At 41.8% G+C, this 12667-nt stretch overlaps 1 protein-coding gene across 2 annotated transcripts in view; it reads right to left on the bottom strand.

The window, feature by feature from the left end:
- The window catches only part of pbx1a (pre-B-cell leukemia homeobox 1a), a 34944-nt gene extending 22488 nt beyond the window's left edge, over positions 1-12456 (bottom strand). For both annotated transcript variants that reach the window (XM_047028007.1, XM_047028008.1), the window contains exons 1-2: positions 11796-12456; positions 10948-11021 (exon numbers count right to left, since the gene is read on the bottom strand). In XM_047028007.1, coding sequence (XP_046883963.1) covers positions 10948-11021; positions 11796-11980 — 259 coding nt within the window. In that variant the 5' untranslated portion in view covers positions 11981-12456. The remainder of the gene's footprint in view (positions 1-10947; positions 11022-11795) is intronic.
- Positions 12457-12667: the final 211 nt, after the last annotated feature.

The following is a 12667-nucleotide window of genomic DNA, read 5'->3' as shown; positions in this document are numbered from 1 at the left end:
TGACATCTAAAGAGAACGATTCTTTAAAAACAGCTCTGCATGCATTGAGGAATGGAATGGCAACACACACACACACAAATACACCTAGGCACACACACACAAACCAGCCACACAGTTTTCATTTCTCAAGCCACTGAGGAGTTGGGGAATAGTTCAAAGTTTTATGAAGGGAAACTGAGAAGGAAATAGAACACTGTCATATTTTGATTTCTATCTGCCAATAAAACCCTCAGAAATTCTCAGTTTTTCCGGTTTCAACCTCTTTCTATCCAGCTGCAACTTTCATTGTGACGTGTTCCTGGCAAGCCGTCAGAATCTCGTAAATTCAATTGGAGCCTATTACTAGGGAACTTTTAAAGCTAACCTTCATTAATGTTAATGACAGTTTTAGTGGGGGGCAGTGATGGTTAGGACTTTAAGGCTACTCTCCCAAGCTTTAACAGATTTAACAGGCTCTGGACAGAGATAGATGCTCCTCACTGCCTGATAGGCTCCAGGAGCCATCCATCACCTAGAGGTCCCACCCACAGAGCAGAACATTCCATAACAGAGGCCAGGCCAGAGGATTGGGGTGACTGACAGCTTTATGTGTGCAATGGCTCGTCCAATGGAGAGGACAAGATGTGGTTTCTGGCCTCTCTGGCGGCCTTCTGCTCAAAATGAGTTCTGAGGCAGAGAACAAAGTGAAGAGCAAGAGGGAAAATCAATCATGAGACTTCAAAATGAAACTGTACCCACAAAACATCCTCACAAACATGCACACAATATTGAACACTCAAATAATTAGACACATTGTGCTACAGTATGAGCATTTTGTTCACCCACCCAAAACACATTACAGCAGTATTTTCTCAAAAATGTTTTTTTAGTACTGAATAAGTTTGAAACATGATCAAATAAGCTAGTTGTTCTCCATTTAAAACACAATTAAAACCTTAAAACAACAGCAATTATCATAAACAATACGATCATTACGCCTCCACACTCACTAATCAGTACAATAAACAGATTGAACAACGTGAATACATACAAAAAACAACAACACAATAACACGCTCGTATACAGTACAGCACACAGCTTTCTACTCTCTATTCACACACAAACACGCGCACACACGAAAAAACTCAAAACATTAAATAGCTATAACATGTGCAAGGACGTGCAAGTGTAAAAATCTTTACATGGCAGTAATGTTTTACGAGAGGCCACAATTCCTTCATGGGCCGTATCGTGCTGAAGCCTAGACGAAAGTGATAAGGAGAAGGGGGTAGGTGATGGTGGCTGTTGCGGAGAAGACACACTAAATTTGGACAGTAAGTAGTATCAGCCCCGGTGGCACGGTACACCGCGCATTCGCAACGCCCCATTTAACTGTGCAAGGCACTTCCCTGCGCCCCCCCCACACCTCTCTCTCCGTCGTCCGCATTTGCATACTGCAGCACGGGGTCTTGACAGATGAAGACGGATGGGCCAAAATCAGCCTTACTGAAACAACTGTTTTATCAAGGTTAAACTATCCACAAAGCTCTTAAACTCTGACCTTTATCACACAGAGCCTCTCCCAATATCAATCAATCAATGGGATCACATCTGTGGGGAAGGGAGGAGGAGATTTCCATTAAGTCAAGTTATAGCAATATAAAATAAATGGATGTATTTATGGGAGGGACCTGCTCAACATCTTGGTAAAACAGGATAGGGGGAGGCTGAGCCAAATGCTAACAAGCCAATGGTATCTCAAAGTAGGAGACAATAACATGATGAGCTACAACTTCTAAAACAGATTTCAAAGAAACTGACTGCTGGTGTACTTGCCCAGTTTGTGTGCAAGCTGACATTTGCATTCCAATTTTTGTCAGAAGTTGGTGCCGTATTCAGTTTAAGCTATATATGAAATGAATCCTTTCCCTGTCAAGTCAAAAGCTACTTTAAGGTTGGTGTTCACACTGCTGCAGCTAGTTAGCCCATCCCTAGTGTGACCACACTGTCTATTTATGTCTCTGCATCATAAAACATGTCTACTGTCAACACAGTAGAGACAACGAGGAAGGGTGGATAATGGAGAAATTACACCCAGGAGCAAAACAAGAGCAAGTGTCATGTACACAGAGAGCATGTATACAGACTTTTTTTTTGTATTTTGGAATGGTGGACATGTGTGTGTTATCAGCTAAGAAACAGAGTCTGTTCCACCAACAGCACAGACCAGCTGATCAGTCAAGCCTGTGGGAACACAACTCACTTTCTCCCTTTCCAGGACGCTGTTATGCAATTGTCACACTTACAATTGCACACACTTACATCGTATCACCTGTCCATTTACAGTGTCAAGGGTAAGGGATCCTCCATCAAGGAAACTGTTGCCATGATGAATAAAGAGAAGTATATCATTTGCTGATTATAAGTAAAAATGTATTTAAAAAACTAAAGCAAATTACAGCAATTAACATAATATCATTGAGTTAACTGTCCAGAACTAACGCTGCCAAAGGCAAGCTGGCAGACAGTTGAGTGAGAGGGAACCAACAGATTCCTATCATTAGAGCGAAGCTCTTCCATGGCTGACAGTGGGAGAGATGCAGAACAAACTAAGTCTGGGCATCCAACTGAATCTTTAACAGTCTGGGTCATTCTGAGCCATGAACAGCATCCTTGTTCCTGCACATGTTTGATTCCATTCCAGTTATTCTGGAACTAATGGAACAATGGAACTAATGATATCTGATACAAGCGCAAAACACTCCATGACTCTGGTCATCTGCTACAGTTTGGTTGGGTGGATCAACCCAATCATCCTCTCCTTTTCTCCCAACTTTTCCCTTGAAAGGTCTCAGGGCCCATTTGAGGAACACTGCTTAGGGCACATCAGATGGCTCCTATCAGGCTCCATGAGACATTGTTTCCGGTGTGATCCATTGCCAAACGGCCGAGTTGAACACTGACCTCAGCTAGCACGGCTGACCAGGCTTCCCTTAAAGCGCTGCCTGGATGTCAGTCAGCTATTCAACACATCTTCCAATGCCCACCAACAGAACTTCCAGACATCATGGAAGGCAGAATGGTTGTAACCTCCCGTATTGCTAACACACAAAGACACACACACACACACAAAGATCATAACGTGACCAGAAAAATATCCCCCACACAAAGGATTGTAAATGCTTAGATTTTGGCAAGCATCAAATGCAAAAACAGCGTGTGGAGGCTAAATCTGTCCTAAACCATCTTCCTAAACTGCAGTGACTGTCTCTTCTCCGCCTCTCCGCCTCTCCGCCTCTCCATTTTAAGCTCTCTCCGTCTGGCTTCTGAAGGTGGTGAGGTTACACTGGCTCATCTGTGGCCTCTTTGTCTCCTACAGCAACGGCAAGGCTTTATTAGCATAAATTAGAATAGCTCACGAGAGACTACCGTGTCGTTATGCGTTACCCACGGCAACCTTTCCTCCCCTCTCAATCCACCTGAGCATCTGTGTGCTGGAGAGTGAGGTGTGTGTCTGTGTGTCTGCATGTGTGTGAGCAACACACTGTATATAAATGTGAAAGTGTTCCGCGACAAGGGAGACACCAATCCACACCAGTCTCTCCCCCGTCTGATTAAAATGAATGGTGCTATCTGCACTGCATGAGTCACTATGCCACAGCCGTTGCCATCCCTAATTGAAAGATCCAATCAGCAGTGACCCGTCCCAGTCACGGCCTTCTCCACATAACACACTGTGGCACCATATTCTACATGCTGCTACAGAGGAGTCAACTGGCACACTGCCTCACCATTTCACATGGTGTGGGTCTACGGTTGTGTGTTTGTGTTGCAGACACAAGTCCTGCGTGTGAATGTGTGTGTGCATGCAGCCTTTTTACTACTCAAAACCGATGGGGGGAGAGAGGAGAGCCACGCTGATTGGTGCTGATTGTGTGTGTGTGGCGAGTATCTGAATTGTAGTGAAAGGAGACCGTTAATCAGGGTATGTTTAACCAGCTTATGTTCATTTGTGTATTTTTGTCCGAGAGGACAGACCCCCTCGCAGTTCCATGTTTGACTGGTTACTGTTGCCCAGGAAGGGGAGTTTGGGGGAAGGCTCCATCAACCTACCCACACCCCCCGCATGCTGCCGACACACTCTTCACATTGGAACAGCGGGGCATCCGACGGGTGTGAGCCCGCACCCTGAATTCAAGGTGATCCCCTGCCAAATAGGGGTTGATATGGCAACTGAGTTGGTTGGTAAGGCTTTACACCATTATACTAATATATGCTTACACACAGTAAAATGAACACCTACTTTCATTCATTATGTTTCGTTGCATGTAAATTGATCTACAGTATATGAGCCAAATGAATGCTAAATTTCTGTAAGGTATCACTTCAACAGTAAGGATTATTTCATTATATTCTGTATGCTGTAGTTGTTCCTAAGAATGTTGTGGACTCAAATTTCAGATAATAAACAAAAACCCATTCTGCTGTGAAACACATTTCCTCTTTAAAGCAATTTTGGATTGGATAAGTGGCACACCATTCATACTGTAATAGCTGTGAATATGATATCTGTCAGACAAATAAGAACAAATGTTTTTAATGGCTGATCTCACTGTATTAAATAACCAGATTGAGCAGAGAGGTAAACAGAGACTTTAAATAGAAATATGAAATGTTTACATTTCTTATGAGTAAGGGAATTGATAGGTCTCTTTTTCTTTCTCTCTTTCCCTTTCTTTGTCTCTCTCTTTCCCTCCTTCTCTTCCCATACCTCTTGTTTATTCAGAATTTTAATTTGCACATCCACACTCAAACACACACACCAACACACAGATTCAAACAGTCAATGGCAACAATCTGTGTGAGAACAGGGGCCTGTTCCATAAAGGCTGCTCAAAAATGCAGGAATTAAAGTCACAAACCTGACTTGAATTAACCTAACAAGCTAAAGCGGTTCCTAAAAGTCAAATTCTAGTTCATGCAATCTGACTAATTCAAGTCAGATTCAAGAAGTCAAGATATTTGTGCACCCTATTTTTAAGCAGCCAGAGAGGTAGAACATGGATGATATCGATCCACCACGGCAAAACGCAATGTTCACGGCCACGTGACTTCTTCCCAAAACAAAGTTCTCTTTAAGCCGCATAGGCAGCTCATCCACCACTTCATCAAAATAAAATGACACGCCATGATTGACATGAACAATAGGCTACGAAGGTCGAGGTCCTTTTTTATAGACATTTACTTAATTGATTAAAAAAACATACACCCTCTAAACACATCTAAAATGACTTTTTAATTTTTTTTTAAATAAATACTATTAGCCCATACATTATCCAGTAGTCTAACTTTTGTACATGATTTTCGTGTCGGGAAAATGGAGGATAGATATATGGATTTAGGTTTGTTTTGCAATTGTAGGTTACTATGATCATTTTAGTTTGATAATTTAGATTGAGATATATGTAGCATCGGCCTAAATATTTGATATTGCAAACTACCACATAACCATAAGCCAAATATTTATATTTGTTTATTTATATTTGGTCTCAATATGCAACTGGTGTTATCTTTTTTATATCTTTTTTTTAATATCTCGTACTTACTTTGTAAATTGATGTATACTTCTGTCCACTTTGCTGCTGCAATGTCAGAATTTAGGGGTAGGCTACATATTGAAGGTAGCCTACATATTGAACCGATGTGGTAAAAAATGTATTTTAAAAAGGCATCACGCCAGAGTCCGTGGTGAATTATCATTTTCCTGTTGGGTCAGTGTTACAGGAAGGTCTGGTTAACAACACACACTAAGCCTGACAGTTAGCCTGCCCCAGACCAGGTTAGTTTCGCAGCATAAGTTGCCATAGTAACTGAGTTTGAACTATGTTGAGCTGGCTTTATGGAACCGAATGAACTGGAAATGAGTCTGACTAACTGACATAAGCCTGGCTTATTCGGTAAACTCACTTTATGGAACAGGGCCCAGAAATACAACACATCAATAGGAGAAAGTTAATTGATGACTCTGTTCTCTTCTTAGTTAATCACCCAAAAAGTGATCAGAATAAAAAATCCCCCCACACACTCACACAAAATACACAAACATGCACAAACGCACAAAAGCCCTCTGTGACATGCTTGCGTGTAAAAAGGGCTATACAAATACATTTGATTTGATTTGAAAACCTTACACACAAATGCACATACAGAAACAAACAAACACACACTCATACAGCAAATGACCATCCCACAGCCAAACCTGTTAGCACAACCAATTAGTGCTCCCACCTCAGATATACCGGCCTGTAATTAGGCATTAAAACATGATTAAGATGTCTCAATTACTCCACTCAGCATTTGCATAATTTATTAGCTGCCCTAATTGCAAGACAGAGGACAGGAATCAGCATGCAAAAACAGCGGAAGAATCTTGTTGTACACTGTCCCAGATAGACAAGAAAGATAATTTCAGCAAGTCCACGCATTACTTTTCCCAACGGCAAACTAGTGTCTATTTAAGAATGAAAGTACAAAAAAATACATTATATCCTCAACAGAGGTACTCGTTCACTCTCATTTTGTCATATTATTTTCCTATATTTCTAGTACACTATCTGGAAAGAAAGGGAATATTGTAAAGTTTTCTCCCAAAATGTATCAAAGTGCAATTCAGTTTTTTCCCAGACAACTTCAAAGATGTTTGGAAACTTTGTTATTTATGAGAGTGAACAAAATACAGGGGATCTTGTTCGATCATATTTTCCACGGAAACCAAAAGCGCAAGGGGACAAACTGCTTCTGTTGCACTTCCAGGGAAGGGAGTTGGGTGGGAGAAGATATACAGTCTGTCTCTGCTGCGGTGGGGAAAACCAAGGACATAGCCATTAGTTTCAGGACAGCACCACATTGGAGACTAATGCCTCCATCTGTCACTGGGGATGAGCGGAGAGTAACAAAGGCAGGCCACACTAACCTCTGAACTCATCACGGATAAACACTGAAAAACAGCAGCATGAGGGCTGGACGCAGGAACAGACAGAGTAGTACTCTAACAGGATCCTCGACAGGTGTTTCACCAGCTAGTCCCCCCCCCCCCCCCCAGTAAATAGTCCTGTCCCTCACATTGAACCACCAACACGCCACACCGCAGACTGTGGCATCAAACTTACTATTCTGGGGTGAAAACTACTAACCATAACTATTAACTTTTAAGCACCCTTCTATCTTATAATATTTGCTGCCCAGTTCTAATTGACAGAAGCCACATTCCTCCAAGTGTCTATATATGTTTAACTACATGCTCTTATGTTTCTTCCTATTGGCACTCATTGCTTTTCACAATGTATGCTTCGTGTTTTGGTTACCCGCAATGTTTTTGGGGCTATCTCGCTATTTATGATCATTGACCTATGCACTTTTGTAAAGTGTCGCTTTGGATAAAAGCGTGTGCTAAATGAATAAATGTAAATAAAATGTAAATATGTAGGTACGTATTGGATTCATAAAAATTCTACAATTAGCTATTAGTTATGTATTTAAACAGCACACATGCCCATCCCTAACTTAATACCAGTGGTATAAGAGTTGGGGTCACAGAGGTCACCAGGCGCTTAGCTTTGACAACTCCAAGTAGTGTGATGTATTATCCATCGGATCACATTAGTCATGCAGGAGTTCCCTGTCTGACCTGAGACTGGGAACCATGAGCGGCTGTTGACTTAGACTGGGGAGAGAGAGAGAGGGAAAGAGAAAGAGAGTGAGAGAAAGAAGGAGGGAGAGAGAAAGAGAGAGAGAAGGGAGGGAAAGAGAGAGAGGGGAGGAGGGGGAGCCAGGAAAAGCTCCAAGTCACTTTGTTCTACTTCTTTGTGTAAATGAGGGGATCCCCTCTGGAGAGAAGGGGGAGATAGAAATAGAGAAAGAGAGATGACAGAAATAAGAGAGAAGAGAGAGAGGGAGAATGAGAATGAGAGAGAGTGAGTGAATGGGGGGGATGACGAGAGGAAGAGAGAGGGAGAGAGAGCTCTGGATTGAAACCTGACACCTAGAACGTCAACTTGGTGTCTGGCTTCTCTTACTTGGTCAACTGGTACGTGCCAACTTCAGTAACCACAATGGTTCCACATGCACACAAACTACTCTTTTAGCATGTAATATAACACAACTTTAAACACTAAGCTTACAGAGGCATCAGATTTGTTTTTCTTATGTTCAAAGAAAGAAGGCACAACACAATGTGTCCAATCCCGCTGGAGTTTTCCCAGCACTAATGGGCCATCCTGTGCTTGTATAAGCTTGCTAATTATCCTGCACCATGACACAGGGGGCGACCCCGGACCAGATATATGGGGATAGGGAGTGGGGTCAGGAGTTAAGGCCAGCCCCTTCTGCTATTGGCATGCAGTCCTGCCTTCACTTGTCAGCTGAATGCCAGAGGAAGCCTCATCACTGTGCTGTCACCGTATCGCTGCTGTCAACACGCACCCTGGACTAACACGCTACAGAACACAGAGACCAAGGATTGTGCAACACGCATGCATAGCAATGGACAGAGACATGCATTTCTTATGATGTTGAAGACAACAATATCTGGTTACACTGCATTTAGAGACCCACTAGAAAGGGGATATGCTTACTATCACAAACTACTCATCTAACTACTCTAAAATACACTTTCTTCCTTAACCCTTGATGTTGTGGGGTATTGTGTTTTCACTCAGAACATCTCATGTAAACTTGTATAAACCTTTTTGAATTATTAGTGCCTTTATGCCTGCTCGCCTGTCTGTCTGTTTTCTTGTGTGCCTTTTTGCTTCCCTCCCTTTTGGTCTATGCTCAAGTCTGTTTCTGTCTGTCTATCCTCCAGCCCGACTGCTGTTTTAATAGTCTTCCTCTTGCAATTCCCCCTGAGACATCCTGGCTGCAACAACGTAGAAGTGAGGAGAGGCTGACTCTTTATAAAATAATATAAAAAAGACCTGACAAATTACAGCCTGTTCTCTCCTCGCACACTCTACACTCAGCACATTTGGCCGTAAATGCCACGGCGATGGTTTGAGTCATTTTCACTGTCGCTGCAAAGGATTGTAGATTTTGTCTGCATAGGGCACCTTAGCAAGGATGCTTGGAGCAAAAACAATTGCAGAAGGGCTAGAAGGTGAGACCCAGTGGGGTAAATTCAATGGGTTCTAGAATGTCTCACACAGTAATTGAGTTGTGTTAGTACTTTATTCTGTAGCTCCTGGATTAGTTCAAGATTAGTAATCGATGAGTGTGTTTGTGCATGTGTGTGCCACCTGTGGTGTTAATTCTACTTCGTCAGCTATATTTTTGCCAGTCCACCAAATTTAAACCTAACTGAGGCCTTCACACTAGACAGTAGACCAAGCATTAAAGCAACATTTGTGTGTTTTACTAATCACAACAAACTTCCTACAGTTTCTAGACAAAACAGCCCTAGTTCCTCTGGCTTTCAGGACCGGTGGGAAGTGCAAAGAGAGAGTGTGTGTGTGTGTGTTGGGGGGGGGGGGGGGTAAAGGGAACCAGGAAAAGGTCCAAGTCACTTTGTTCTTCTTCTTTCTGGAAACGAACTCCAGCTGAACCCGTAGTGACGCCAGGCAGTTTAAAACAGCCAGGCATAAGGCATTACTCTCTCACTCCCTTCCAAGCAGACCCTGGAGGAGAGAGGCCCCATCGACCCTAGCTTTTCACACCCTGGACTCTATCTCTTTTGTATGTATTTCATTGTTTCTTTCCTTTTCTTTTCTTTTATAAAAAGTGAATTACAGATCAGGGCAGATTGGTGTGAAAGTATGGCCCACTTGAACAACTCTCTATTTGTTATCTTGTGTAGTTTGGACGGTGAAGCCCTTCTCAGTGAAGGCCAAAATAAAGGATGGTTTCTCCCTCAACAATTTCAAACGACACTTGTTCAAAGACAGATTCAGCGATAAGTCTGTATTGGAGATTGCTTTTTGATTTTCTATCTTGAAGTGATATTGCTCTCGTGGAGCCTGGAATAGGCCTCTGAGAATATTCACATTCTTTCTATGAGCAGACAAGCTGCCTATCTCTTTTAATCCTCTTTTAAGTATGTTCATTGCCTCTTTCACACACATTCCTTTTTCATGACTTAGACCCTTGCTTGAAACACCAATTTAGAAATCCATCTGGCCCTGTACGTAAAAACTGTAGACCAAATAAACATATCACTTTCTCATCAGAAAAAAACACATTGCAGAAGTAGGTGAAAAGGGACACTGTAATGAATTGGAATTAATTGTCTCAAGGGCACCACTTTACATTTAAGTTACATAAACAACCATGTAAGTAAATATGTATATTAACACCATTGTACACTGAACTATAAAGGAACTGCTATGTAGTACACATCAATACAGTTTAGCGGTACAAGTTGTTAAATCTTAGTACTAAGGTACAAGTGAAACTTCGTATGGGGGTGTAGGACTTTCCAAGGGTAAGTGGATGCTAACATTGATCTTGTTTTGGTAACACAACCTTCAACTGCCCGTTTACAACATCCACCTACCCCTCACACCCCACACCCATACTGTGTTTTACTTATTTTTACATTTTAGTAATAGATACCACTAACACTTAGTACCATTTCACTACATAGCAATTCCTAAAGTATTTACTTACTGTAGGTATTACTTTGTAGTTACATACAAGTTAATGTAACCTTAATGTAAAGTGCTGTCACCTTTTATAGTAAAACCAAATATTCATTAGTGTTGACTAGAGTAATTTTACTCTCAATATAGTGTATCCAAGTATGGGGGTTTGTAACAAGAATTCATACAGCAGATGTACAGTAAAAAACTGTACAGACTCTAACCAAATCCAGAGTTTACCAATAACAAGTTGTCTAAAACCTTAGTTTCTCTCCAGAAACATGGGTCAGAAAAAAACACATATACGGCATGAGAAGTTTTAACTCTTAAACCTTACCTGTTTTCTCTTTAATTTCACACAAAACATTGAAGAGTGCTGGTTTCATCCTGTGATAATTCAATGCATGTTTCCTAAGGAAATGAATAAATACAAAATGAATGATGAGTTTTTCTTTGTTTCTTGTGCCATATCCCATTAAACTCAGCAAAAAGAGAAAAACACAGCCACTGCTGTGCCCCTTTAATTGGTCAAATAAACGGAGATATTACAATTGGTGATTTTAATGATTATCTTTTTAATTTGTCTAGATTTCCAACCCTATTCAATGACTTGTTGGACAAGATATACAATTAAATAAAGAAAATACTTGTGTGTCAATAACTTTCCTCTGTCCTTAGCAGGAATGAAATTACACGAAAAACATCAGTTCAACAACACCGAGGGGCGTTTATGTGGCAAACTAAATTAGATTATAGTGTGGGGAGTTTGCATGGTGCGTTGTAGCTACGTTAACAGTGATGTGTTTTTCCATTTATTGAGAGAGAAACCTTCAAAAGACATCCGCAACATGTGCGATACAAAGCATGTTTGCAAAGTATAGGGTAGCCCAACCTTGTACAAAATTGAAAGAAAAGAGCCGCTTGGAAAATGAGAGATAGGCTACAGCTCAACGCTTGCATAACATGTCACAATATTTTTTTTAGAACCTATAACAGAATAGCTTATTCAAAAGTTATTTTACGAAACAAAACGGACTCGGGTTATTTCTCGTAATTCTGCCATCGGGTGTGCACATATGTTTTCTTGAGCTAGAAGCACATAGTCTCTGCGCAGTCTAAATAGATAGTTAAAGTATTTTGATTTTGTATTCCATCACAGAGACATTCAACTTTATGCCACCTCACCTGGCCTGCGCTTCGTCCAGGCTTTGGTCTGTAATGGTCATTATTTGCTGTAATATGTCTCCGATGTCCTGCTTCCTTCCCTCTCCCTCCGTCCCTCCAGTGCCATCCTGCATATGCTGCGCCAGGCCAGGGTGTCCGGCCATCCCCAGTCCGTGGGAGTGCATCAACCTAGGTTGCTCGTCCATCCTTGACCACGGTCTCTGCCTCGCCCCCAACTGACAAACACTTTTTTCCTCAACGGTGACAGAAGAAATATCCTTGGAAATTCCTTTGGATCCTCCTGCCTTCTATTCCACTCTTTCGCCCTCACACTGTTCTCCCTTTCTTTCCCCTATATGAGCTCTTCTGGATCGGCGAGGAAGGAGAATGACAGCCCTCCCGTTCTCTCTCCCAGCTGGTTTAGGTGAAATCTGATCTGAAAAGCTGCTTTTGGCTCTGGCCACTCCTGCACAGCTAGGCTACTGTAGAAAAAAAAGATTCTATACTAAAGGGACCTAATCTCATTAAAAGTGGCTTGGGCAAAACGGGTCAGAGGAAATGTAGAATGTCCTCGAAAGCTTGATAAACCAAACCTGTAACTACTTGCCCTAGAGCTGAGATATAAAGTCTCACCACAACTGTTATTGTTTCGCTTATGTCTAGCAACTGAGTCATAAGCAGAGTATGGATAAAACAGCCTCCGCCCCTTAAGCAACGATTGGAGAAGAGCAGCGCTTAAGTCCCACCTCGGTTTCCTCTGAAAACGTCAATCATCTTTCGGGAAGGTGGGACGCATCAATAAAGATAAAAGCATGTGACCGTTAACACGGAGACTGGACTGGGTGGCAATACAATGATGGATAGAGACTGAATATGTAATAAATAATTGTGCT

This window comes from Hypomesus transpacificus, chromosome 10 (genome assembly GCF_021917145.1).
Source record: "Hypomesus transpacificus isolate Combined female chromosome 10, fHypTra1, whole genome shotgun sequence".
NCBI classification, from domain to species: domain Eukaryota; kingdom Metazoa; phylum Chordata; class Actinopteri; order Osmeriformes; family Osmeridae; genus Hypomesus; species Hypomesus transpacificus.
The sequence above is the reverse complement of the archived record's forward strand: the minus strand, read 5'-3'. Positions and strand labels throughout refer to the sequence as shown.